Raw genomic sequence first — 26,940 nt, forward strand, 5'->3', positions numbered from 1 at the left:
TAACTAACCCTCTCCTCTCAATGAAGTCTATCTTCACACCTGTGTAAGCGCACACATGATCACGCTCCACTGACGGATGTGTGCTCAAAACCAGACGTGACATGGACTGCTGCTCGCACAAAATATATGCACACCTGTATCACGCATTATGATTACCATGATTCAACGGCAAGAGTGAGTCACGCGCCAGTGATAGAGACTTCAGCTTCCGCGGTGTCACTTCATATCTCCATTACCGTGACGAATAATGGCACTTAGAATTCCATGACCAAGTAAGCTGTATCTAAATAATCAGTACATACTAGTACATATAGTAAGTGGCATTATACTTCACTGTCTTAATGAATGTATCAATCTCCATGTAACAGTTTTTAGTAATTCGTTCATGCGTAAGGTTTTAGGTGTTTGTGTTAGAGACTGAAGAAGCCTGAACCTAGGAGCCCGGCGCACACCAAGGGAAGGTTGGTGAAGGCCAGTGCTCCTTGGTTGACGCGCCTTCATATACTGCATGTGCTGTACCACTGCATTGACCCTAACATGCAGGTATGTAGCAAGCTGAATGGCGTCCCAGTGGTGAGTGAGCTAATGTTGTATCCAAATAACTACATCTATGTGACTATGTGTGTGTGTGTGTGTGTGTGTGGTGTGTGTGTGTGTGTGGGTGTCACATCGGCTCCCAGGCAAGGTGTACCCGTGCTCCACATCAACAAAACAGACCCTAAGCTGAACAGGGAACAAGGTGCGCCGGAAGCCGTGGATACACACAAACTGAGCACTTATGTATGCGCTTCTTTCCTGCAAATTTTCTCATGGTCAGTTTGAAGGAGAACCCCTCGTCATCCTGGCAGGAAGGAACGTTGCTTGCAAGTATTTAACACCACCAGGCGCAAGGGACTCCTTCCGCTGACTCGCGTAATGCTTATGGCATTTAATGTTGTACTCTTAGAAAAGTCTGATCGCACGTTAATTCTAAGTGAATATTATTATAATCCATAGACTTGTAGAACATAGTATTAACTCCAGTGATGTTTGTGGTATATAATCTATTTGATATGATAAATATAATGTAATAAGATTAAGAACTTTTTAATGATTGTACAACGTTTTATACAACATCGTTCATTGAAATTATTTGAATGTCGCACTCACTTCTTTTTGTATTTTTCACCGCTGAAATGAAGAAAGGTGAAGCAGTGAAGCAGATCACCACTGTTGAGGCATTCTCTGTAGCATATAAGAAGGCCGGCCAAAAGGTACAACTAAAATCAAGCAAAACTACTTTGCAGAGTTATTGTTCCCAATCACCACCAGAGAGAGAGAGAGAGAGAGAGAGAGAGAGAGAGAGAGAGAGAGAGAGAGAGAGAGAGAGATTCCGTTTTTCATTGTTTCCTCCCATGAATGAATGGGTTTGAAATCATAAGCAGATAGAAAATACATCAGAGTGAAAGGGATGATAAACATGACAGACTGAAGGTACTGGTACATTGTTACATTATTAAATGCTACACTGTTACACTATTGATATCAGTAGAGTATGGATAAACGTAGGAAGAAAGTGTTGGGGAGTGACACTGGGAGGGGAAACAAGCCGTTAAAAAGTTCAAGAGAGCAGAAACCATGAACAATGGCGGCAGAACACAGGTTTTGAGGCGATACTGAGACGAAGTGTGATGGAATGATGATATAGTCTGTTAGAGAAGAGAACTGGTAAGACGAACACCCTTCAACTACACTTCCAGCTACAGTAATCTCGTATGCTAGAGGAACCCATGCATTGCAGTATTGAGTGTGGAAGTAGTGTGCTCTCCGTACCACCTCCAGACGCTCCACTGCCGAGTCTCGTGTGTAACAGCTACATTCCTGCCAATCCTTGAGACACACTGGTTAACTTTCACACATTGGCTGACACGCATCTCGAGAAACAAAGGAAATATACAATTACATCTGCATTCTGTTATATGCTGCTCGAACCTTACACATTGATTTACTTTTGCATTAGCTTTGATCCATTGCCTTCAGTATATTCTTTGTTTACTTACAATAACAGTGATTTAGCGGCAAAACAAGGTGTGTATTACTAATAGCTGCTCCGGTGACGAGTCCTCGGGCTAGGCTTTCCGCGTTCCTCCCAACTTTCTCCAGGATTTCTGACGCATTCAGCCACGCCTTCCCACTTCCCTCCCATCTGAGGACGATCGAAACAAAGTATTTTCTCTTAATGATACATTGAAAAACAATTTATTATTGATGATGGGCAAAATATTCGCAGCAATTCTTTTCTATTGTGGTCTAATCATCCTCGGGTGGACGCTGCGTGGGTACTTCATCCCTCGCGTGGAGCAACACTCTGGTCCAGCCGTGGCCAGCACCACCTGCAGCACCAGTTGTAAGGTACTTTACAGTAATTTGGATGGACCTCCTCCTCTTCCAGCAGTCGTGGAGAGCATCCAGCCCGGCCCTTCAGTGACGACAGTGGGTGATACGTGGTTAACCCGCAGGCTGTGTTCCCTGTTGGTGGTGTCATGTTTCCTCGTCGTTTTTAGCCTTAACGTTGGATATGACTTTCTCCATAAAGCTCAATACTAACGACAGATTTTGCAGGAAATTCTGACGAGGAGAACGTGGCCCTGTTAACATTAAAATCGGGAAATCCCACGTCAAACACCAAATCTACTTTTACATAACCGGAAGGTCGATCACAGCCTAGTCAAAGAAGGATGGCACGGGTCCCTTCTCTGGTTGTCCTTTGAAGACTGGAATGCATGTGTTGCCTTTGGAGTACGCTTTGGGAAACCACAAAATAGCATCACTAAAGTACAAAACAGGTTGCTTACTGGAATTCCGGGCAAAAGCTGGGTAGAAAGTTAATATCGTTCAAATTCATCATTATTTTGAGTTTCATGTGTGGCAGACAAAGTGTTGCCTGACAGCCTCTCTGCAGGTCCTGCAGGTGTTATTCGGGAAGCTTTCTTTGCCTCGGTATCGGCGCTTCCATGATGATCTTTACTGTTGTTCCTCACTGGTCAGTTTTCAGTTGTCGAAAACTTTTATTTGCCGTTCCCTCTTTTTTTCAAATTCCATATATCACTGTCTTGGTGTTTTCAATCAATTCTTCTTCAAATAACAGTTCTCCTTCCCATGCAATCACATCCGCGCCAGAAATTAACCTAAGAAATTACACTTGACATTAAACCGAGTAGAGCAAGATTAACTCGCTTGAGCAGACTCTATAGCAATTAGATATGAGAGAGGAAGTCATATGAGATTAGATGTTAACCAGTTGTAGGTTATTACTGTATAGTAAAAACCGTTCATTTACCGCTGTTGAAGCTTCATGCATCCCTAATTTAATGGCAAGCAAGCGAGCAGCAGTTAGTCTTTTAATGAGGCCGATGACGTAACGATAATATAGAGCCGGCTTTGGTCGGAGAGAGAGAGAGAGAGAGAGAGAGAGAGAGAGAGAGAGAGAGAGATGAATGTAGCTCTATCATTGAGGCCTTGAAGAGGTGTGTAACCACCACCGAGTCGCTAACACTTCACAAGTTTATAATGGTCATCATCCTCTGATAGATCTGTTGTGGCCAGAAAGCTGTAGGTATGTTTGTAAACCTACATGTACTCACTGTACACATAGATATGTTCCATTGCTTCCTTACTAAAGGTCCAGTTAAAACATATTATGTGAAAAGCAGGTCTGAAACTCATCTTGTAAAGCATATGGAAATCCATCTTGCCTCTGCTTGATTGGGCTGATATGGTCATGATGGTCTTCTCTTATCTACAAGCAAGTGAAGTTAGTTACATACTTATGAGTCTAGTTAATGACGGTCAACAATCAAAATATACTGAATATTATATTTATTTAAAACTGAGCTCTATAAGGCATCATGGCATCAAGAGCCTTGAGGTGAAGGGACTGGTGGCTACCCCAGTGTGTAGGCCTGTGTGTGAAGGTCTCGCCAAGAGCCTCAGGGTCGCGGTTAAGCCCGGAATGGTATGGCATGGGGACCACAGCAGGTGAGCCCTGTTTAGCTGGGGTAGCTGACCTCATGGGGGACGGTTGCGTTTTTCACTTCGTAACTAACAAAATGTGTAATTATAAATTCTCGCGATAGAGCACCAAGTAATTTATTTATTTATTCATCTTTTTTAGATATTGTTTAGTATATCTTGCATATTAGTGATTCAAACGTGACTTTTGAAGACAGTTCGAATAACAGGTGGCTACAATTGCACTGTGCTTAATCTCTCAAACACGTCACCCTTCTTCTTTATCCACCTGCCTCTGATTCATATTCCGGGGCAGCACATGGTTTCGCCCGCAGCTGAGCCTACACCTGCCTAATCTGGGGTAGGTTCCCGTTACTCGCCACATATACGGCCCGGTCTAATTTTATCATCTTTGTTTTCTTTGAGTTGCGTATCAAAGCGATTTAGTTTGTACATACACGAGTTTCTTGTGACGTCACTTGTCCTTCTGGGCTCATAGACATCTCACAAGCTGTCTGAGAACGTAACTTCTTCATCACTTAGTCTGACTCTTATGACTCAGCTTAATAAGAAATCGGGAAAAAAAAAAGATAATATAATAATAAATTACTTGTTTAACTTCGGAACGTATGACTGACTAGTAAGCAACCATGACACTATTTGCTGCTTGACTAGTCCCGCACTAATATTTTCTTTCCATTGTTGCCACGTTATACATCACTGTTGTTCTCAAACTGTACAGTCACGTGAGGGAGGAGCTGCGTCACGCTCAGGTATCACGCCCGCCCGGCTACCCATGCTCCCGCCCCGTGACCAGCCTCACCTTGCAGCTCTTTCATGTTTGGCTGCATTCTGTTATCGCTAAGAAAACAATTAGACAATGCATCTCCTTGAGCTTTACGGTTCAGGCTTAGCTCATCTAGCGGAGGGGTGCCCTGCCCTCCTAGCCCAAATCTAGGGCAGTCGCACAACAGCATGCCAATCTTACCCATCCTCCGGCGCCCCTTCCACACAGCGACAAGACGCTACTCTCATCCATGCTCTATAGTCCTCTTGTCTCCTCCCACATTTCATTGTTTACTCAAGTAACGTGACTTGCCCTGAAACGTCAAAGTAATGACGATCCAGCTACACATAATATTACTTTTCCAATGTCTACTGTCTGGATCATAGTTAAAGCTTCCTTCCACACCAAGAACTATAGAGATATCTTCCACTGAATAATAGTAATAATGACAGTAATAGTAGTAGTAGTAATGATAATAATAATGATAATAATAATAATAATAATGATAATAATAATAATAATAACAGTAATAGTGATGATAATAATATTAATAAAAATTATAATAATAATAATGATAATAATAATAATGATAATAATAATAATAATAATAATAATAATGATAATGATAATGGTAATGATAATAATGATAATAATAATAGTAATGATAATGATGATAATAATAATAATAATAATAATAATAATAATAATAGAAATAATAATAATAATGGTAATGATGATATTGATGATAATTAAGATAATACAATAAAAATAAAGATGAGTGTCATCAGAATCAGGGTGTACAAACAGTGAGAGCTTCACGTAGGATATGTGAAGGGCCGTCCCTCGCCCGGCCGGAAGAGAAAGCGTCCTGGTGAAGTGAACACCGTTGCCAACTTTAATATAATATTCTTTTCTCTCTTTTTCTTTTCTCTACATCTGTCAACTGCTGGAGTAAACTAACAATGGTTTGTTCTTTGAAAAGTAAATTGTACCTATCAGTTGACTAATGCATCTCGTGGAAGCCTGTTACCGTAGGAAGGGGTGCTTGCTGTTCAGATTGTGAAGCTCGCTGTAATATATGTGGGTCCTGCGATGTGATTGGCTGAGGAGACGCGGGAGTTGGATGGCTGCCACTGGAGCTGGAGCCTTGGTGCGACCCTCCTCTAGGTCAGATCGCTCGCTGCCACTGTCAAGGCCACGTGCTTTCCCCGGCTCTCCGTTACTGCGCCGGTGTGGCTTCTTGGTCGTCCGTTATAAGAAGAAAGATTGACTAGAATAGTGAACCTGGTTTCTGAACAGAGTGCTGCAGTGCTCCATCTGAGTGAAATATGTAATGCTAATCCACTGTGTATATTGCACTGAGCAGTGAACACAGCAGAAATGGGGCTGTTAAAACAATTAGTGATTACTGTGCTGGTGATTGGCGTGTCGTCCACTAACACCGAGCAGCCTCCTGAAACCACCGTCAGTTCAACTCCTACACCAACTCCTTCCTCCAGTCTTCCTGTGATATCGTCCTCAACCATCGAACCTCCAGCCGATATCAAGGAGCCGAGTGAGGCCCCTGTGGTGCCGAGTGCGTCGATCAGACAAGTGGAGACTCCAGCCGTGGTTGAAGAGGTCCCTTCTAACTGGTCAGATGACTTGTCCACGCCCGAGGACGAAGTGTATAACGAAGAATATGTAGATGATCATGAATATGCTGAATACCCAGGATACTATTATTATGATGAAGAATACGTCTACGAGGACTACGAGACGTATAATGGTAACGACACTGAGTTCCCCACAGAGGAGGACTTCCAGAAAAATGTTCCTGCATCTCTCCACGATGACAAGGAGCTCATCATCAGTAGAGATAATGTGGTACCTATAATAAAAACACTAGTTCTAGCATGCACTGGCAAGCAGAATCCCACTTACGCTGAGTTGCTGAAGGCTGGAGGCCTGACGGCTTTTAAGACGAGTCTCAAGCACCTCGGAGACGAGAAACTGGGAGTCAACCTTCTCACGCTAGCGAAGAAACTCACATCAGTATTAGACAACGACGAAAGCGAGAAAGATGCAGAGGAAGAATTCTTGAGTGAAATGGCTCAGGAATTCCTTGGATCTCATCGCTTCAAGTTAGTACTTCCGGAGAGTATTTTGCTGCATGAAGAGGAGCTTAAGGAACTGCTGGCCAAGCGCATGGAGGAATCCGAAGTGGAAGGGCGCTCAGCCACCAGCGAGGAGAGTCAGCTGACGATCTTCATGCCTCGTTCAGACCCTGGCGTCACCACTTTGTTCTGTAAGTATCGCGTGTGTCCTTAGCCTCAGTCTCAAGGTAGACTTGGTATGTTGGCATGAGGTGTTTTCAAACTCACCATGCGTCATTGTGTACTCTCTCTCTCTCTCTCTCTCTCTCTCTCTCTCTCTCACACACACACACACACACACACACACACACACACACACACACACACACACACACACACACATATTTTCTTTATTCACATTATAATTATAAGGTAGATTATTCGCGTTTTATATACAAATCACTGAGAAAGTAAAACTTTATTATTCATTAATGACTGTTTTGTAAGCTAAGGAACTGGATTTTGTTTGGAGAAAGAGAGAATAACATTCATATTACTTAACGATAACTTTCTACGGTATTGCAATTTATATCATGTATGTCTGTAATCACTCTTAATAACTTCAACGCAAAGACAAGATCAAGAAAATCTGAAAACAATTATTACACTTTGATATAGATGTACAGTAGAATTTCTTATACAATTTTTTTGTAACTCCTCCACAGCCTTCAGCCCTGCTTGGGTAGCACTGTTAACGGGCTTGCTGTCTATCCCCTACTTCATGTCTGACGACTCGCCACCACCCGTGGCCCGCGCTGACCGGCTGCGCCATCCCTTCCGTCAGCTGCGTCCCCCCAGCTTGCCTCCTGCTCTCCAACACCAGCAGCTGCGAAGGGATCAAACTGACGGTCCGCCACAAAACCAGCCATTAGATGAAGAATTCTTGGAGTACAAGAAAAAATATGCTCAGTGGTACCACCAGTGGTATCTGAAGCATAAAGAATACTACGACAAGAACTATCCATTCAACCCACAAGGTCAAACTCGAGTCCGTCCTCCACCAGTCGGGCATCCACCACCCGTCAAGCATGCAAAACTCCCAGGAGGCCCCAGGGTACCACCTACCCCTCGTCGGAAGCCTAAACCTCCTCCACAGAGACGTCGCAAACCAGCTATACAGAACACTCCGCCACAAAGGGGGCCTCCAAAGCTCCGCAGGGTTCGTCCAGGACGCCTGCCCCCTAAGCGCCTGCCTCCCCCAACCCGTCCTCAAGCAGAAGGATTCCGTGATGCAGACCACAGCCCAGTGAACGATGTTACAAAGATCCACCCGAATACATTTGGAACATTCCAGAGCGAGGGTAACCACGGAGACTCTCACTTCCGGGTGTTCCACGGTCAAGAAGGCCCCACCCCAGCAAGTGTGCCAGTGCCAGTGCCAGTGCCAGTGCCCTCAAAGGTTCCCAGCCCACAGCCAGTATACATTCCAACAACAAATGCTCCCCCAACCACGGAGACTGGTTTTAAGCCCATCATCAAGCCAGACGCTCCTGTGTCAGACGACGCGCCTCTAGTGCGGACTCAGACAGTTAGCGAGTCAGTCCTTGTACCTAAACAGGTGAAGCCGAACTTCAGGCCGCCGAAGCAAGATGACCTATTAGTGAAGGACAAGCCGACCCCTGGGCCTAAAAAGACTCCAGTAACAGTGCCGGAGCTCGCCCCCGGTGGCTTCAAGCCCATTCCTTGGCTGACCGGCGTTTCCCCCGAGACCACTACACGCAGGGTATCCAGCGTCACCTCTGGTGAGTACAATAGTAGTTTTACGTATATTCCATAATAATGTCTTATGTTTATCATGGTATGTTATCAGAGTAAATGTTTCCAGTGGTTTCAAACTGAATTCTATAAGACAGTCATTATATATTCCATTTATTGATCGCATCACTATAATGCGGGTAAGGACAAATCTTATCACAGCTTTTCTTCCTTTTTTTCATCTCTGATCTTCGGTTCTTTTGTAGCTTGAGAACTTATTTTTCTCTCTCCAGGCGTATTCAAAACAACGCCTGAAAATGTTCCGACGGAGCCCACCACCCCTCGACCGGCAGTTTTCGTGAGGACGGAGAAGAGTGTGAGAGTGGTGACGTCATCATCCGTTGTCGCTCCCCAAGCTCACCAGGCTCCTGTGAAGCAGGTGCCGAGAAAACAGAGTCGTCACCAGGAGTCACAATCATTTCCTCACAGTCTGCAGGTGGTAAGTCTCATAGATAGTGTTCACCGCTGACTTTCACCTTGTAGTTTCATTATAATTTTGATCGCTCCATCTCCAGAAAATGACATAATTAATAATATTTTTTGTATTCATGCAACTAAGGACATCTCTCCTCACAGACTGCGAGTTTGCAGGCTGAGGAGAGCAAACCGACTGCCATCGTAGAGGCCGTGCCTGTTGGACCACAGTTCTTGAGGAGCCACCATCCGCCACCTGCTGTCGCCCCTGGACCCAATGTTCTCAGCCGAGGCAGCGTCAGAACCAATGTCCCCACTAACATAAGGGTAGTGGACCACCGTCGGCCTCAGGTGATCTGTCACATATATTTTCTTAGAGAATTTTTTCTTATTCAATATCCTTGTGAACATAGCAAAGAAAATATTATTCTTCAACAGTATTTCTCTTCATGATAGGGCTTTGGACTTGGACCTAAACCAAGCGAAGTGATCGCACCATCAACCACCACCACCACCACCACCACTACCACTACAAGCACCACTCAAGCTCCCCTCTCCACACCCACTACCGTTCCCGTCTTTGCTTTGGATCCCTTCTACGGATCCAGACTCTCCCGCATCGACGTCATCTTCCACCAGCTCAAGGTCGAAGGAGAAGGGTGCAGGGAGCAGGTCAGTACCACCAAATACAGATGCTGAGCTTCGTTGTTACTGTCCTATCAGTTGAGCAGTGAATAGATGTAATTGTAAGGTGCAATAACATACATAAAGAAAGCTGCATCATCCCACACAGCTTAGCGAGTTTGCCTTACTAACACAGTTTTGGTCACAGGTGGTGTGCAACATCTACAAGAATCCAGAAGCCTTCACACCCTTCAGTGACTTCCTCTCCCGCCAACTGACAGTGTGAGTAATTGTTTCCTTCATAGTTTCTTCTTCTTGCTACATGACCATGTGTTTGCATTGTACATTCTAGTAAAAAGCCTTAAGAATATGTAATTTTTGTTGTTTTCTGGAATGCCCATCTGATTGCCTAAAATAGGACAAGTGGGTAATTTTACCATGTGACATTTATTTATTTATATGTTGTTCAGTAATATACAAAAGTATTGTCTTACAAAGACTGCTTCTTGTCTTACAGAACTCTGGAGGAGCTGAGAAGGCCTAAGGTGTCTGATGAGAGGATCCTGCGGTTCTTCCGCTACCTAAAGGCAGCGCGAGATGGCCAGGACGGTGGAGAGTGTCTTGTCCTGTACTCAGATTGCGCCCAGGACACCAACGCGCTCTCCCACCAGCCCATCCTAAACACTTACCAGAAAGTGTCTCGTCTTATGGATGTGTCCTCTAGCTAGAGAGAGGTTTGCAGTCCCGACCCTCTATGTGAACTTCTAGGCTAGTGTGCTACAGACATTGAAAAAAGTTCGTTCTGATGGTGATATATTCCCATGATTTTGAATCACAGAGACAAAGGACACAACCACTGACCAGTCTGTCAGAGGTAACAAACAAAAAGGCATTTTTGAAAACTTATTTCTTACCCACTCTGGGTGGGAGAAGGATATTTAAGTTTGGTGACAAAGATTCCCCCTCATTGCTTCATGGTGTAAGAAATGTGCACGCAGTCTGTTGTCTTCTATGTAGGTGATGAGGAAAAACTTCTCTAAAAATGACGGACGTATTAGGCGAAGAGAGAAAATTGGGATCACCCAGTCAGTAAGGTTCGCCAGTTCAATGACTCCAGAAGGTCAAAGTGACTACCAGTTTTTTGTTCCCCTGACCCAGAGAAGCGCAGCTGGTCTTGGGATGCTACCTGGCGCTCCCATTCAGCTCGTAACATTTAGCAAGTCTTGCTGGTTGTTTTCAGTCTCACTTCATCCGCTGTCATGATTCCTGGCATTAAGTAATACTCAAGCTTGTGACGTACGGTTCAATGCACAGTTTGAGATAGAAAATATATCTTTTTCGAGTAGCGAAATGTGAATCTTATCTTAGTATTGCTGAAAAGAGAGGAGAGGTACAAAGACTGTCACCTCCGCAATGAAAAACAACACAAAGTCATCATCGCACACTGACGCTTACATATACAAGCTGCTGTTATATTTGTTCCTTGTATTAGGCGCCAGTGTAGATAGCCTTGCGTGTGACAAGTGTTGTGTTGCTACGCTCACGTTCCAAAGTCTTGACATCGTTTAGAAGATAAACATTTAGTATTCTCTTCCTCTCCCTGTCACCTCCATTCCTGGCGGCTGACCTGGCACGTTGGTCTTCGGTGCCTTTTGCCAAATCTGCTCAGTGTTGCTTGCTCCATGTTTACTTGCTTTCTCTGGCACGTCCTTCCCCCACACACACACACACACACACACACACACACACACACACACACACACACACACACACACACACACATGCACGCACACATATATACCGTCGCATCACAAGGCCAGACATGACCTTGATAACTCAGGTTTTTCTCTCTCTCTGTGTTTCATGTTACTCTTGCGACGCTGGCAACCATGTCTCACTTCTTCCCTAGTTGTAATGTTTTCGCTCTCATACTTTGATCACCTCCTTGTTTACCGTCTAAGTTATTTATATATTTATTGATTTATTTATGTCTAATTTAAGTGAGAAGGAAAAGGTTAATCGTGTTCTGTGGTTACATAACACAAGGACGTGAATTCATGGATAAGAGTTTCATACGTTATTCAATAAAGTTACGAGTGTGTGAATGATTTGTTTCAATCTAAAGCTTCACCTTTGAGATTCACGCGGAAGGTGTGAGCAGAGTGTAGGTCAGTGTGTCAACGGCCTGCAGTCTCCCTTCCTCTCCATCGGTGGTTGACCCCAGCCTCGCGTCCTTCTCCTCCTCCTTCTCCTCCTCCTCCTCCTCCTCCTCCTCCTCCTCCTCCTCCTCCTCCTCCTCCTCCTCCTCCTCTCCCTATCATCCCTCTGCCAGGTTCACTTTGAGGGCATTTTCACTTGGGGTGATTGCTCTCTAACTAGACGAGGTCGTTCTTGATTATTAAAACATGTGTAAATGCTCGTCACGTTTACCAAGTGTTTTCGTGGCGTTTTTACACACAGCAGGTGAGTGTTTAGTATTCTGTTCCCTTCACCTTGACCTCATCTATGTAGCGCTGGTTCAATGTAGGTCAGTTGGGTAGGAACCACTGAGGTGACTTTCTTCCAGCCGCGTTGAGCTCCAGGAGGCGGGTCTGGTCCGGTTAGTCAGAGTATATACACTTTCTCCTAACACTTAGCCCGGCTCTCACTCGCCCCTCTTAGACTCCAGCACGTCCCTACACCGGAAAGAGAGACTGATGGACCTAATTGACCGTGGTAATGTAAATGCTTCGTTAACCACTGTACTCATCAGCAGCTGTTCTAATCGTGATGTCTTTAGGGAAAGGCTTTTTATTTATTCAGGAATGAGCGTTGTTGTTCGATGTGTTTTTTCCTTCACAAATGTGTAAGTGATCTGGAAGTTTCTGTTAGTCACACTGAGTACAATATATGGCATTCTTTTCTCTGATATCTTTAAAGCTTTCTATTTGCATGAGATATTTATTCAGCACGTATAATTTCGCACTCTCCATTGTCGACGCTCGTCATAACAGAAGCTCATGTTATGACGAGGACCTTTGTTATGCTAGAGCTAGAGCATGAAGGACGCCACACTGCCACACCCTGTTATTAATAAGAAATGAAGACCTGGATTAAAATGATGAACCCTGAACTCTTTTCCTCATATAACTGCATGTAGTTTTCTCAGATTAAAAGATGAATTGTTGCCTCACTCACTGTTCATCTTTCTGTTGTGTAACCTACGATGAGAGGCGCCACAAAGCAGATGTCATTCAATTATAAGAGGCCGCCAGCCATCTGCCGAGCACTAACGGGCGTCGTATTACTCGTGCCAGTCATTGTTGTACGCACAGGTGACACAGACGACAGGGTGCTAATGAGGCGATGAGCGAACTTGAAGTAAAGGAAATTAATATAGCCAGACAGAAGAAGAAAGATAAATAGAGACAGGTAGACGAAAAGAACAATAAATAAAAAAAAGTATAATTCCTGCTTCAAATATATGACGGCCTGAGTTTTTTTACGCATCGTGGTTAAAGGAAGACAGCCTCAGTACTCACAGCGATCTACGAAAGCCTTAAATCCCTCTCACATGAACACATGCGTGACCTCAAACCCTCCACCGCCACCAAAGATTTACACACGTACGTACATGATTCTTTTTCTTTCCAAATGTGTGTGTGTGTGTGTGTGTGTGTGTGTGTGTGTGTGTGTGTGTGTGTGTGTGTGTGTGTGTGTGCAGGCGCAAACCACTTCAATAAAACGCGGAGACTTCAGTCACCTTTGGACGTGTCACTTCTCGATATTTGATGAACCCGAAGCAGCGTGACGTGTTGCCATCATTGTCTGAGTATGACCAGCGTGAGACACAGGTGCTCGAGTCTACCGAGATCAGTGTCTTTCAAATATTCAATTAAAATGATACTGTTTTTCCCGGTATGCTGTATGTCTTCCAAGAGATTTTGTACATGTAGTCGTGTATTATCTTTACTAATAAAGTTTTCAGTCAAAGCCCATGAAATAATTGAAGTATACACTTGTAAACCTTCGCCTCCCTGTTCTGATAATACATGGGGATAAGAGACATCGAACATTGTCTCTTTGCTGGAGATAATAATTATGATGAGATAGTTCCACAGTCTCTCAGGTTAAACCAATAATCAGACCAATGTGGGAGACGGGAACAATGTACACGCATGATATGATATGAGGAATGGGATATAAGATGGTGTTTTATTTGGATATCCTTCTCTGTTGTCCCGTCTTCACTTTCTTTCATATTTGTAACTGTAATTTGTACTAATCAAGATTTCCCTGTTTGTTACTATCACTTAATGGTAATAACTCGAAGAAAAGGAGATGACTGTTGCTTTTATCATTAACATTTTCAATCTGCGTCAGAAGCTAATCTTGTAAGCTGGTGTGAGTCATTGTCCAAATTGCAGCATGTGACTTTCATGCACATTTCTCTTGGTGTTCATTTTCCGTTCCTTTGAAGTGGATAGAACACTGAGCAGCTTCCCAAGTATTAATGCATGCTGGTCAGTAACGCCTAAACACATGGATCAAAAGATAACGACTATAGGCATTTTACTAGTATTTTTTTTTTTCCGAATCAGGATCATAGGTAAACCAGTAAATGCAATTTTTTAATTAGATCCCGCCTCCTCATCCTCACTTTATATTCTACTATTTTTAGCGATATATGGGCGAAAAAGTACATTCCTTCCAGCTAAGTGGCGTCCTCAACACCCACTCACTCACCACTGCACTGCCAGGAATAGATATTGATGTCTTTGCTAACTCGTCAGTCGGTGGCTGGGGACGCTGCGGCGAGGGTGGCAGAAGGGGTGTCACGACGGTGCGGGTGACACTTCACCAGTAATGATACAAGCCTCCACACCAAAACATGTCGGACACCTAGACTGGATATCAAAGTAGGTGAACTGTGAACAAAAGCCTTTAATCTAAGTATGTATTTATTTCTTAACACGGAAAACATAATACAAGAAGTAGGATATTGAGAATAGCAATAATAATAATGACAACAATGAATAAGTTCAAAGAGAAAACTTGACAAACGCTTTCCATAACATTAATGAAAGTTTGGTGTTTAGTCAGTCTCAGCAGGGAAGTGTAGGTAGGCGTGAGTGAGATCACCAACAGCCAGCACTTACTGGGCGTGGTTCTGGGGAGGCACACTTTGCCCTGGGACATGAAGGGAGTATGGAATAGCAGAACATCTCACTATGATTTGTTTGTTCTTTTTTCTGTTACTTTCAGTTTTTTTTCTTTTTCTGCACTCCAATATGTTGATTACAATCGCCCACTTAATATAACAGACAGACAGATAGACACACACACACACACACACACACACACACACACACACACACACACACACACACACACACACACACACACACACACAACTGTAATTGCTAACTAATATTGGCAGTGCCGCAGCTTCTGCAGTTGCCTGGCAAAATGATTCACGCAGCCTGGCAATGTTTATTTCAGAGAGGCCGCTTTCAGGAAAGGTCAATTCGTCTGAGGGTCAACGCTGCTGCACTGATGAAAAACTGTCAATAAGTAAACAGGTATCGTTGATTATTTTTTGCGTATAGAGATCAAGTTCTGCTTCAAAATGCACGAGCTAATCTTACATTTATTATACTCCATTGCCTCATAACTGTGGAAGTGGAATCTAATGTTTTTTTGTTTTTTTTTTTACTTTGACAATAGAATTAACATGTTACTAAGTTAGAATTCATTGTGAGTAAGAGGCTTCTGTTCCGGTAAGTCGTTGTTATGGAACGTGTATATGAGTTACTTGCTGAAAAAGAAAGATAAACGTGAACGGCAGCATGCACTTTTATTATTATTATCATTTCCTTTTTAATCTTGGGTTCGTATTTTGTCACCATTCCATCTCTGCGTATAGAGCACACACACACACACACACACACACACACACACACACACACACACACACACACACACAAACACACACCTACAGAGTGTGTGCTAACACCACCCAGCTAATCAATGTCTGAAGTGTCAATCCTGAATGTCGATGTGAAATCAATACATATAAAGAAACTTCCCCTGAATACTACAAAGTGTTGAGACCTTTCCTCGTGAATACAAGCTAGGCCAGTGAACAACTACAACAGTTTGCTTTCCTGATCTATTTCATTTTCAATCATTTATGTTTTTCCTCAATATATCGTTATCTTGAGGTTCTTGTCATGGCGAAAAAGTCTTCTCTTGGAGTTGACAATAATATCTACCGTTCTTTCTTGTATGTATACTGGAAAAATACGCCACTACCAGTCTTTGTATCCGTAGACACACAAGATAAGTCTTTAAATCTATTTACATGTACAGCAGACGACAAGATAAACTAGCTGACCGTCTTACACAATACGCCTTGCGAGTATAACAAATGAGGCTATTTCTCATTAACCTCTTCTTATTCATCTTTAACCGGTCACTCATTATGTGCATTACACATTGATCACCTCCTTTGTCACTCTCCTCTTTCTGATGGGGCCATATAACCACAGTTGCTACAGCGATATAGATCGGCGTGTCTGCTCTTGTTCCTTGGCATATTTCAACTTCCGTTCATCTTCCACAGGCCAAGCACAGCTGGTCTGGGGCTGCTGGGAGCTGCAGGCAGGGGATGGCGTCTGTGGCCAAGGTGCTGGGCGTGACTTGGTTGGCCTGCACCGCCCCTCTCGTCTCTGGCTCTCTAGCACGTACGTTACTTTATTTTCGTGAGAGAGAGAGAGAGAGAGAGAGAGAGAGAGAGAGAGAGTGTGTGTGTGTGTGTGTCTATGTGTGCGTGTGTGAGTGTGTGTTACTTTTCGTAAGGGTCACCCTCCACAATACAGGATGGTAATCGTAGCAGTTTCCCGTTATTGGGCAATGCATAATTCCACTTCAAGACAAACAGTAAAGGTGCACGCGACCAAAAGATCACGGAGGCAGATAACGGGCACCATTAATAAATAATCACTGTGAATGCCCTGCACGACCAACTCACACGTCATATCGCCCCTCTAGGTGTGTTGGTGACCAGAATGGGTGTCAGCGATCAGGCGAGGACTGTGGCAGACTCTCTTGACGCTCTGAAGGAGGCCACGCTGACGGGCTCAACAGTACTCGTCCACCAAGCACTCGGTAAGGTGCTTTGTTGATTTGTACCAAACAGCTTAAACACTTGTCATAAATTATAGAACGCTAGAAAGCATTTTTACTATGAGTTTTCCGTGTGTTTAGACGATTTTATTGACATTAAGAAGGGTCTATGGAGGACAGAAGATTAATGGCCAGAGTCTTCACTATTTTAATACCCACATGAGTTTCTGAAGCTGTATAAAATCACCAAATAGTAAGCAGAATGAATATGAAACGTGTCATGGTACTGAAGGGGTTAAGTTTGCTGCAGGGAGCAGTAATAAAGTCTAAGTCATGACTCCTTGTCTCTTACCTCTCTTTTCATTTATTCTTTTCAGAGTTATATTGCAAGTTTGATCTTTGACACTTTGATTCTTTGGCAGGAAAGTCCGACTTAACATTTCTCATTGACGCTGTCAGGAAGAAAACGTCCAATCTGACAGTATTCCGACACCAAGAGTGGCGCCACGTTTTCTGGTCTCACGGTACAGGGAAGCAGCGTGGTGTGGGGAATCCAGACAACATTGTTTTATTAGGAATTGTTGATTTTATGTACATGAGGCAGTTGTTATGCAAAGTACATGTCTTCGTGATATATATTTGGTTTGAGTCATTTGATATACGGGTACCAAAGTCAATGGGTATTTGATGTTACGTTTATTACAGATGTTATTTGCACTGACGAGTTATTCAATTATTACTGTTCACTAGAAGCAGATGGTCATGTTTAGCTACGGATCTAATTTGCCGACTTCCCTTACCTACATTAGTCTATCGACCAGAGGCTTCTTACCTTGGAGGCCGGCTACGGATATGGGTACGCACAGGCCCGAAACTGGGATGGGTAACCATCCATAAAGATAGCCTAGAATTCACGGTGTCTTCCGTGAAAAATTGTTCTTCTGTTACATTTGCAATTGAATTGTTGTTCACTGCGAAATGAAATCAGACAAACAACTCTGGTTCCACTTAGATCATTTCTCTCGGAAGTAATCAGTGCTGTTCATACTATTACGTCTTTCGTCCTCTTCCTCATTATTCATGTGCGGGTCTTTACACGCACGTGGGTGACGAGGCCTTCGCTGGTAGGGCTCAGCTCATCAGCGTGATGTGATAGGGATATCGACTGTTTAAATTTTAGACTGATCTGAAATTACATAAAACGAAGATACAGAGAAACAGGTTTTAATGTAGAGATAACTGTAGATACATATAATGAAATGTTGAACGCTAATGAATACTTTGTTCTTTTGTGACAGTATTCTCGTATACTGAGTATATTTACATAAACTCACAATAAAAGAATAACATGAAGAAAACTACCAAATTCGGTTTTTTACTCACTAAAACTCAATGGGGTGGACCCTCATCCTAGATATTTATGATAATATTTCATGTTTCTGGTTGCCTCCATCAGTGGTCGCGTTAAATAGTTCACCTGGGATCACAGACAGCTTGCAGGTACTGTACTTACGTGCTTCTCAAGGGGATTAGATTTGTCTGGCAGGTTGTCTCTTATTTCACTGATTTTTAAATTTTTATGTAGGAGAGAGGGCCAGCCAAGAGCAAACAAAATGCTTGAAAAAAAAGGCCCACTTGGGTGCTGGTTCTCTAGAAGATAAAAAAGCATTAGCCAAAATCAGGGTGCAAATGTCTTGATACCTCCCTCTTAAAAGAAGACAAGTCGTAGGAAGGCGGAAATACAAAAACAGGTAGGGAGTTTCAGAGTTTACCAGTGGAACGTATGAGTGATTGAGCGTACTGGTTAGCTTTTGCATTAGAAAGTTGGACAGAATAGGGATGAGAAGAAAAAGAAAGCCTTGTGCAGCGAGGCCGCAGGAGGAAGGGAGGCATGCAGTTAGCAAGATCATTATGAAAATAACGATAAAAGATAGAAAGAGATGAAACATTTTGGCGGTGACAAAGAGGCTGAAGACAGTTAGTCAGAGGAGGGGAGTTGATGAGACGAAAAGCGTTTAATTCCAACCTATCTAATAACATCTAAAACCGCCCAAACATGTGAAGAGTACAGAGTTAGTAGCTGAAGGGGCGAGAAAAACTGGCGTAGACACCTCAAAACATCTAATTTCATAGAAGCTGTTTTAGCAAGACATGAAATGAGAAGTTTCCAGTTAAGATTACGAGTAAAGGACAGGCCGGGAACATTCAGTGTGGAAGAGGGAGACAGTTGAATGTCATTGAAGAAGAGGGGATAGTTGTCTGGAAGGTTGTGTTGAGTTGATAGACGGAGGAATTGAGTTTTTTGAGGCATTGAAAACTACTAGATTTTCTCTGTCCCAATCGGAAATCTTAGAAAGATCAGAAGTCAGGCGTTCTGTGGCGTCCCTGCTTGATCTGTTGACTTCCTGTAGGGTTGGTAGTCTCTAAAAGGACGTGGAAAGATGTAAGGTGGTATCATTAGCATAGGAGAGTATAAGGCAAGAAAATTGTTTGAAAAGATCATTAATGAATAATAGAAAGAGAGTGGGTGACAGTACAGAACCCTGAAGAGCACCATTATTAATAAATTTAGGAGAATAGTGGCCGTCTACCACAGCAGCAATAGAACGGTCGGAAAGGAAACTTGAGATAAAGTTGCAGAGAGAAGGATAGAAACCGTAGGAAGGCAGTTTGGAAATTGTAGGAGACACCTGTTTCTAACTTCAATTATCATTTTGATATCAGTACATTAATTGATTAAAGTGTTATCTTTTCTACGTACCTCATTGTATTTTACTTTTACTGATAGTTTGATATAATTAGTAGTGATCTGAAAATCGTCATATTCAGCATATATTCCATATCACTTTGCTTTGAATAAAGTTTCTTTTATTCTTTTCTGTCCCATTGCTGTGAAAAGAAGAGAGTGACAAGATAAAGCAGACAGTCTTTGTTCTACAGGATAATGAGCGGCTGGCTACTCGCCACTCAGCGAGGCGGGAAGGAAGCGCCGCGCGTTGTAAACATAAACAAGAGGCTGTGAGAGTGACGCTGCAGGCGACAAGCGAGGCGGCATGTGTCCATGAGAGGACTGATCTGATTAAGGTGAGTCCAGATGTGCTTCTTCTTTTGACATGACATCGAACTACATGCGTTCTCTTCGTCTTTGAATGAGACGATGCCTGACACAGTTGAGGAAGCATAGAGCGAGGAGTCAAGTGAAGGAATTCAACAAAAGCATCAGGAGACGCGTACATTTGACACAGGTTCACCAAACAAGTAGCAGTCAGAGTTGTGAATGGGTAACCTGCCATGTTCAATGTAAAGAAGGCATTAAACTATCAAAAGGCCAAACAGTACATTGTCTTGTTAGGCATACCTTTGTTTTGCAATGCTTCAGGCTTTGATAGTTACTTCTTTCTTATACCTTGACTCATTTCCAGCAGCCTGGTGGTGTGATGCTGGAAAGCCATTCAGCAGAAAGAAAACAAACATAGCAGGAGGAGGTGCAAACTGAGGACGTCTTGATGCATGGTGAGTGCCTCATTAATTTCTTTTAAAAATAGAGTTGCAATATACGTAGTTCTTAGCTAGTGTAGTATTATTATTCTGCTCATTAGCATGGTATAGCAAGTAAATGCAGTATGCTTTCCATGGTGACTCACTGCAGAGGTCTGTGGTTGATTTGTGTTAATTTGATTTCATAGGATTGCTAGTTTGTCTTACTGAATTGTATATATGTTCAGTTCAGTGGAATGGTGGGGTTATGGCCTTTTTAAGATACATGGGAACATCATTAAATTTTTTCTAAAGATAGGATAGATAGGCCCTGGAAGGCACATTTGAATGTCTGTCGGAATGCTTGCAATAAATGCAGCCCTGACATAAGGAGTCATTAACTTTAGCTGCAGGTGTCAGAGTCACCAGGTGTCATCTTTCACAGAAAAGTTGCTTTACTGCTAATTGTATGTTTATGAATATTTTACTGTCACCTATCGAGAAAGTGGATTAATTTAAGTACTTGTAAACATGTATCTATGACGTCAACTCTTTAATAGTAGAATTAAGGTTGTATACATGCAGTTTCTTTAATACAATATGTATTTTCAATTGATCAAACACAAAATCAATATGATAATTTTCCTTCTAGGCAGGTGACTCCAAGAAACCATGAATATAAAATGCCCCATAAAAGAGTTTATTTTCATAACTGAAATCAAAGTCTAATAATTAGATTGTCCCTTGCCACCCAGACAATAGCAAAATGATCCTCAGCATAGACATTTTCAGTCATGGAAACCAAATGTTAGTAGCTAAATGGACACTGGCCATTCTGAGCAGTTTTTCAAAGTCAGAAGGTTTGCCATGTTCAGGCTGTGGCAAGACACTACTCAGGGACATGGTGATAAAAGTACTGCAACACCCTAAGCTATATCGGTTTCAGCCACAATTTTTGTTTCTCCTCACAAAGAAAACTGAACAAAGATTGCTCTGCACTGATTTTACAGCCTTAATCTCTGCTAAGGCAATGTTAAATGTATGTTGGTTTGTGCTACATTAAAGTCTAAAAAATTTGAGGGTTTGGTACACCAGGGGACTATGTTTTGCTCTATAGCTACTGTATCTAGAATAATGTTAGTCATAAGACCTTGATCAACTATCTGGAAGTAACATTGTAAGATAACAACAGAAAATACTAGAAGGAGTAAAAGCATGGGACATCACTAGGTACATCTTTATATAGTGTGTTGAGATGACTATTTTGTCCATATGATGATGCTGACCAACCTCTCAGTTAAACCAGCCAGGAAACTCGGAAAACATGACAGTTCGTGATTTTTCCTATTGAACTGAGATGATCACTAAGATTGAAATGATGCTGTTTTGATTGCTTTGTTGTTATGTATGCCCTGTTCATTGAAATGTAAACTGAGATCAGAGTAATTCCACTAAGTGTAAAATATGCCAATATTGGTCATGACAGTCCGAGGCACTAAACTGATTTGAGGGTTGAGGGTCAACAGCATATCATAAGAATTTATATTTTTACCTTTATAGGAATGTTATTTATGTATCATTGCGTTGACTGATTCAAATTATGTATCCCTTTGTGTAATAATAACATTATTTTTCTCTTTATTAAATAGATATTGATTTGAATAAGGGAGGCCACAAGAAAGATGGCTGGATTGACCAGGAGCCTGAGTGATCTGCTTCCTTAGGACAAAAGTTGGGAGTCTATGTCTGCAGCCACAACATGAAGGCTTGGTAACTATATGACAAAATAATCAGGATCAACTGCATGCCTTTTGTAACTCAGTAAAATTATGAAGAGCACCACTCACTGGTGCCTTCCTTGTCTTGTATTACAGTTTTTCTTTTCTTTTTCTATAATGTAGTAGGGAAACAGCCAAGGGCAACAAAAATTACAATAAAAAAATCAAGAATATAGGATTTATCTCCAAGATGATCAGGAATTCAAGTAGGGTGTTGCCACAGTTGCTCTAGGTCATGGAGGATAGCAAGATTACAAGCTAGTTCACAAGGATAGGTCAGTGAAGGGAGAGGAAAGCCAAGGCTGGTGGTGAACATTGAAATCTCTAAGAATGGAGATCTCTGCAAAAGGTAACAAGTCAGAATGTGCTCCATTCTGGAATTTAAGTCATCAAAGAATTTTTATAGCATAGTACCTACTACTACTTAACTTAGTCTTGATTCTGAACTTGTACTCGAACAGTTGAATGGTATCTTCAGTGTTATTTAGATTTTTGCCTGGTAATGTGTTTATAACAAAGGGGCCACCATGGTACGGTGGGACTGTGTGTGCTTTGGGAGGCGAGAGGTCCTCAGGCACACAGGTTCACGTCCTGGCCATTATACAAGGATAGGAAGGGTATCAATATGGAGTAATGGTTCACAAATGCCAAATCAAAGTCCTTCATGAGGAGACCCCATCCTATCCCTGATGTACAGTATAAGAGAAAAACAAGATGTAAAACTGAAAATGATAAAAGTGCTTATAACAAAATCAGTAGGACCAATCTAATATAGTTTACAGGTGAGGTTGTGAAGGAACTTGTTTTGTCAAGATGCTGACCCTAAAGGAAGCTTCAAGGGACGTGCTGGTGCGATGGCTCTGCTCACTCACGATGTATACAAGTACCCATGCACCAGATGCCAACAAAGTTTATCAGTATCTCCTTCCAGCCACTCCTCTTCAGGAAGACTTAGCTTTACTCTGCCGCTACTACAACAGTCCATACTTGACAAAAATATTTTTACCAACATTAATTGCCAAAGGAAAACTTCACATCACATCAGCTAATATGAACCAGATTGTGTTTTATTGGAAAGATGCTCAGGTTGATACTTCTGTCATTCCCATTGAATATTTTAAAGTGGAGGACATAGAAGATGGATTCCATTTCTCATTCTTACCTCTGCTCGGACGCATGGCCAACATAAAGATGCTAGTGATAGGTTGTTTAGTGAGTGATGAGCTTCTTGCTGTATTGGGTATTAACTGCCCTCACCTACAGGTATTTGATGCAAGAGATGACATTGGAGACATGGTTAGTGATGTGGGTCTTGCTTACCTTGCTCAGTGCAGGGGTCTGAAAAGAGTGTTCTTTTCAGCCTTTGCTAATGAATATGACTTGAATGTTGAAAAATTAGGATTTACTGGCAGAGGTGTAGCTCTTTTATTGACTTTACCTCAGATTGTTCAAGTCACTTGCTCTGAGTACATCTTAAGAGATGCACTTCACTTTCTATATCGGACTCGCTATCATAAGCAGTCTCTCAATGTCCAGTATATGTTGATGAGTGATCAAGAAGTGCGTGCCAGTACCCTTCAAATATTGCCAATCCTTTGCCCAAAACTTAGGATTGTTTCTATGTATCTGGACACTGGATGTGAAAGAACTGTTGGATCTTCCCTAAAATCCCTGTATAATTTGGAAGTGTTGTGGATAACAACAGCAAGCCAGTGTAGATTCCAAGACCTATCACTTAGTAATTATGGACCCCAGTTAACTTTTCTTGGCATTACAACTTGCCTCCTGAGAACTCAGGATATCATATTGATGAGCAATTGTTGTCCTCAACTAAAGATCCTGGTATTAAGAATGTACAGTTATGGGTTTGACTGTACAAACATTGATACCATACAAGATTCCTTGTTTCCTTCTGTTGAAAAATTGGAATTGATACAAAATATTTCTGTAACATTGTTCAAGATCTTAAATGTGAAAATGAGGAATCTAAGAGAGCTTCATTGTGCAAGAGCTCACATCAATAACCTGGAGGAGGCAGTTGTAAGCATCCTTGAACAGGGAGGCTGGAATAACACAGAGCTCCTGACGCTTCCAATGGATTACCCGATCTCCCTTGATGTAGCACAGTTAGTTGCATCTAAGTCACCCAGCCTTAAGTTTATGGCAGTTGATCTCCAATCTCGACAAGAAAAAAAATTATACAGATTTCTTCAGAACTCTGTGCCAGGAGTCAAACTTTTGGATTACTATCCTGACCTGTCTCCAAGCAAGACCGGAGTCTTTTCAGACTCAGTCTGGTTGAAGCGGATGTGAGCTGACAGATGTAGAAGTTTGTTGGTTGAAGTGGCACATTAGTGTTTCAACAGTTGGCCTTAGGTATTCATGCTTTTTGTAATTAAATATCAGATTCATTGAGTCATACATTTGCATTTTGCATAAATATGAGGTTCATGTCATTGTTTTCATTGTAGTGAAATACATTTTCTGATAAGGAATTACAAAATCATTTTGATTTTGACAAATGTGATATTTTCTAATTTTGAAATGTAATGTCAAACAAAACTTTTTCACTTATCAATATCCTACTTCTACTAAGATAATTTGTGCAAAGTGAGTGCTTCAACTGTTGAATTCCTTTGTAAGATGATTTTGTAAGATGATTGACCTTGTTGTCCCGGTGTGTGGTGTGTGCCTGGTCTCAGGCCTATCCGAAGATCGGAAACAATGAGCTGTGACACACACAGACACACACACACACACACACACACACACACACACACACACACACACACACACACACACACACACACACACGCCTGGTAGCTCAGTGGTTAGAGCGCTGGCTTCACAAGCCAGAGGACCGGGGTTCGATTCCCCGGACGGGTGGAGATATTTGGGTGTGTCTCCTTTCACGTGTAGCCCCTGTTCACCTAGCAGTGAGTAGGTACGGGATGTAAATCGAGGAGTTGTGACCTTGTTGTCCCGGTGTGTGGTGTGTGCCTGGTCTCAGGCCTATCCGAAGATCGGAAACAATGAGCTGTGAGCTCGTTCCGTAGGGTAACGTCTGGCTGTCTTGTTGCAGACTGCAGCAGATCAAACAGTGAATCACACACACACACACACACACACACACACACACACACACACACACACACACACACACACACACACACACACACACACACACACGCCCGGTAGCTCAGTGGTTAGAGCGCTGGCTTCACAAGCCAGAGGACCGGGGTTCGATTCCCCGGCTGGGTGGAGATATTTGGGTGTGTCTCCTTTCACGTGTAGCCCCTGTTCACCTAGCAGTGAGCAGGTACGGGATGTAAATCGAGGAGTTGTGACCTTGTTGTCCTGGTGTGTGGTGTGTGCCTGGTCTCAGGTGTATCCAAAGATCGGAAATAATGAGCTCTGAGCTCGCTTCGTAGGGTAACATCTGGCTGTCTCGTCAGAGACTGCAGCAGATCAAACAGTGAAACACACACACACACACACACACACACACACACACACACACACACACACACATTTGGCTCACAACCGAGAAGGCCCGGGTTTGAGTCCTGGGCGCAGCGAGGCAAATGGGTAAGCCTCTTAAGTGTGTAGCCCCTGTTCACCTAGCAGCTAAACAGGATTGTGGCCTCACTGTCCTGGTGTGTTGAGTATGGTGTGGTCTCAGTTCTACCCAAAGATGGTCTGTGAGCTCTGAGCTTGCTCCATAATGGGGAAGGCTGGCTGGGTGACCAGTAGGTGACCGTAATGTATTACACACACACACACACACACACACACACACACACACACACACACACACACACACACACACACACACACACACACACACATACATAGTAAAAAAACTGAGGGAGGGAAGATGTCTGAGAGATGTTACAAAATATAATTTCCCGCAAAGATGTGTTGAGACTTGGAACAGTTTGAGTGAGGAAGTGGTGTCAACAAAGAGTGTGCATAGCTTTAAAGAAAAACTGGATAAGTGTAGATATGGAGACGGGGCCACACGAGCATAAAGCCCAGGCCTTGTAAAACTACAATTAGGTAAATACAATTAGGTAAATACACACACACACACTTCTGTAAGAGGAAAATTTTGATTTTATATTGTACTTATGTATGTTTATCTTTGTGAAGTGTATATGGTAAGCTTGTTAATGGTTGTACTTTACTGTAAATGTATTGAGGATATTTCATTCCAATAACATTGCAAGTGACAAAAGAGTAAAACTACATCTGATATTTTCTAGTCTGACAAAATAATGGGCAGTTTCAGAAACATTGATCAAATCCAAGCATTGCAATGTGAGGTGTGTGAGCACAGAACTGGATGCCACTGAGAGATAATGATTTCACATCATTGCTCACACCATAATTAGGATGAGATGACTTTCATTTTAACTCGTGCAACAACTTGAAATGTTTGTGTGAATATATCAATCAATGCGAAGGATAAAAGTAGGAAGGGAGTATCTGATAGTGTAGGTTAACAAGAAAGATTCTATGTATTGGGACTCAGGTAACATGCCACATCACTGATTTGTTTAAGGAGGGACAACACTATGTAGAAAGTAAGCATATCAATATCCTGCCAAAGTAAATCTGTGCATACATGGAAACCTGTAATACAGTAAAGAAAGAGGGTCTGTGGATATCATATTTTGTTTAATTTTTATAACTATGCCTTGCAGACTGGAAGACTATTCAGTGTTCCTGAACCATGTGAAAGACACAGTGGAGCTGTCAGAGTGCCTTAGACAATGAGCCATAAATATACAAATATTGTGGAGATCAGTGTGATCTTCATCAACATTCTTTGTAAATCAGGATGCAAGATCAAGCATATTGTATATGAACC

The 26,940-nt window shown here is 42.4% G+C and overlaps 3 protein-coding genes across 8 annotated transcripts in view; all 3 read left to right on the forward strand.

Moving 5' to 3' along the window:
- The first annotated feature begins 5,930 nt into the window (after positions 1–5,930).
- LOC123498731 lies at positions 5,931–11,810 on the forward strand. The gene is made up of 7 exons (XM_045246136.1): positions 5,931–7,064; positions 7,578–8,654; positions 8,901–9,106; positions 9,244–9,432; positions 9,538–9,753; positions 9,914–9,987; positions 10,223–11,810. Exons 1-7 carry the CDS (start codon positions 6,158–6,160, stop codon positions 10,431–10,433), a joined length of 2,880 nt encoding a protein of 959 aa, XP_045102071.1. The 5' UTR covers positions 5,931–6,157; the 3' UTR covers positions 10,434–11,810.
- Positions 11,811–14,472: 2,662 nt separating this feature from the next.
- LOC123498715 lies at positions 14,473–18,173 on the forward strand. Its single transcript, XM_045246092.1, has 5 exons — positions 14,473–14,603; positions 15,187–15,266; positions 16,310–16,430; positions 16,738–16,854; positions 17,235–18,173. Exons 3-5 carry the CDS (start codon positions 16,355–16,357, stop codon positions 17,498–17,500), a joined length of 459 nt encoding a protein of 152 aa, XP_045102027.1. The 5' UTR covers positions 14,473–14,603; positions 15,187–15,266; positions 16,310–16,354; the 3' UTR covers positions 17,501–18,173.
- Positions 18,174–19,769: 1,596 nt separating this feature from the next.
- The window catches only part of LOC123498903 (neurensin-1-like), a 379,401-nt gene continuing 372,230 nt past the window's right edge, over positions 19,770–26,940 (forward strand). For 3 of the 6 annotated variants that reach the window (XM_045246442.1, XM_045246445.1, XM_045246443.1), the window contains exons 1-3: positions 19,770–19,896; positions 20,238–20,325; positions 21,939–22,059. Coding sequence is in view for 3 of the 6 variants with exons in the window: in XM_045246439.1 (XP_045102374.1) it covers positions 22,881–24,380 (1,500 nt within the window). In the remaining 3 variants the exon portion in view is untranslated. Of the gene's footprint in view, positions 19,897–20,234; positions 20,326–21,938; positions 22,060–22,842; positions 24,633–26,940 lie in introns of those variants that run through there. The other 3 variants (XM_045246439.1, XM_045246441.1, XM_045246440.1) reach the window with 3 other exon arrangements.

Source organism: Portunus trituberculatus, chromosome 48, assembly GCF_017591435.1.
Source record: "Portunus trituberculatus isolate SZX2019 chromosome 48, ASM1759143v1, whole genome shotgun sequence".
Taxonomy (NCBI): Eukaryota; Metazoa; Arthropoda; class Malacostraca; order Decapoda; family Portunidae; genus Portunus; species Portunus trituberculatus.

Bases quoted from the DNA above. Each gene is read 5' to 3' on its own strand.
- LOC123498731 (XM_045246136.1), top strand. From the start codon at position 6,158: ATGGGGCTGTTAAAACAATTAGTGATTACTGTGCTGGTGATTGGCGTG. The intron at 7,065-7,577 runs GTAAGTATCGCG...ACTCCTCCACAG, and splicing joins TGGCGTCACCACTTTGTTCT to CCTTCAGCCCTGCTTGGGTA. The intron at 9,754-9,913 runs GTCAGTACCACC...TTTTGGTCACAG, and splicing joins GAGAAGGGTGCAGGGAGCAG to GTGGTGTGCAACATCTACAA.
- LOC123498715 (XM_045246092.1), top strand. From the start codon at position 16,355: ATGGCGTCTGTGGCCAAGGTGCTGGGCGTGACTTGGTTGGCCTGCACC. The intron at 16,431-16,737 runs GTACGTTACTTT...TCGCCCCTCTAG, and splicing joins CGTCTCTGGCTCTCTAGCAC to GTGTGTTGGTGACCAGAATG. The intron at 16,855-17,234 runs GTAAGGTGCTTT...ATTCTTTGGCAG, and splicing joins ACTCGTCCACCAAGCACTCG to GAAAGTCCGACTTAACATTT.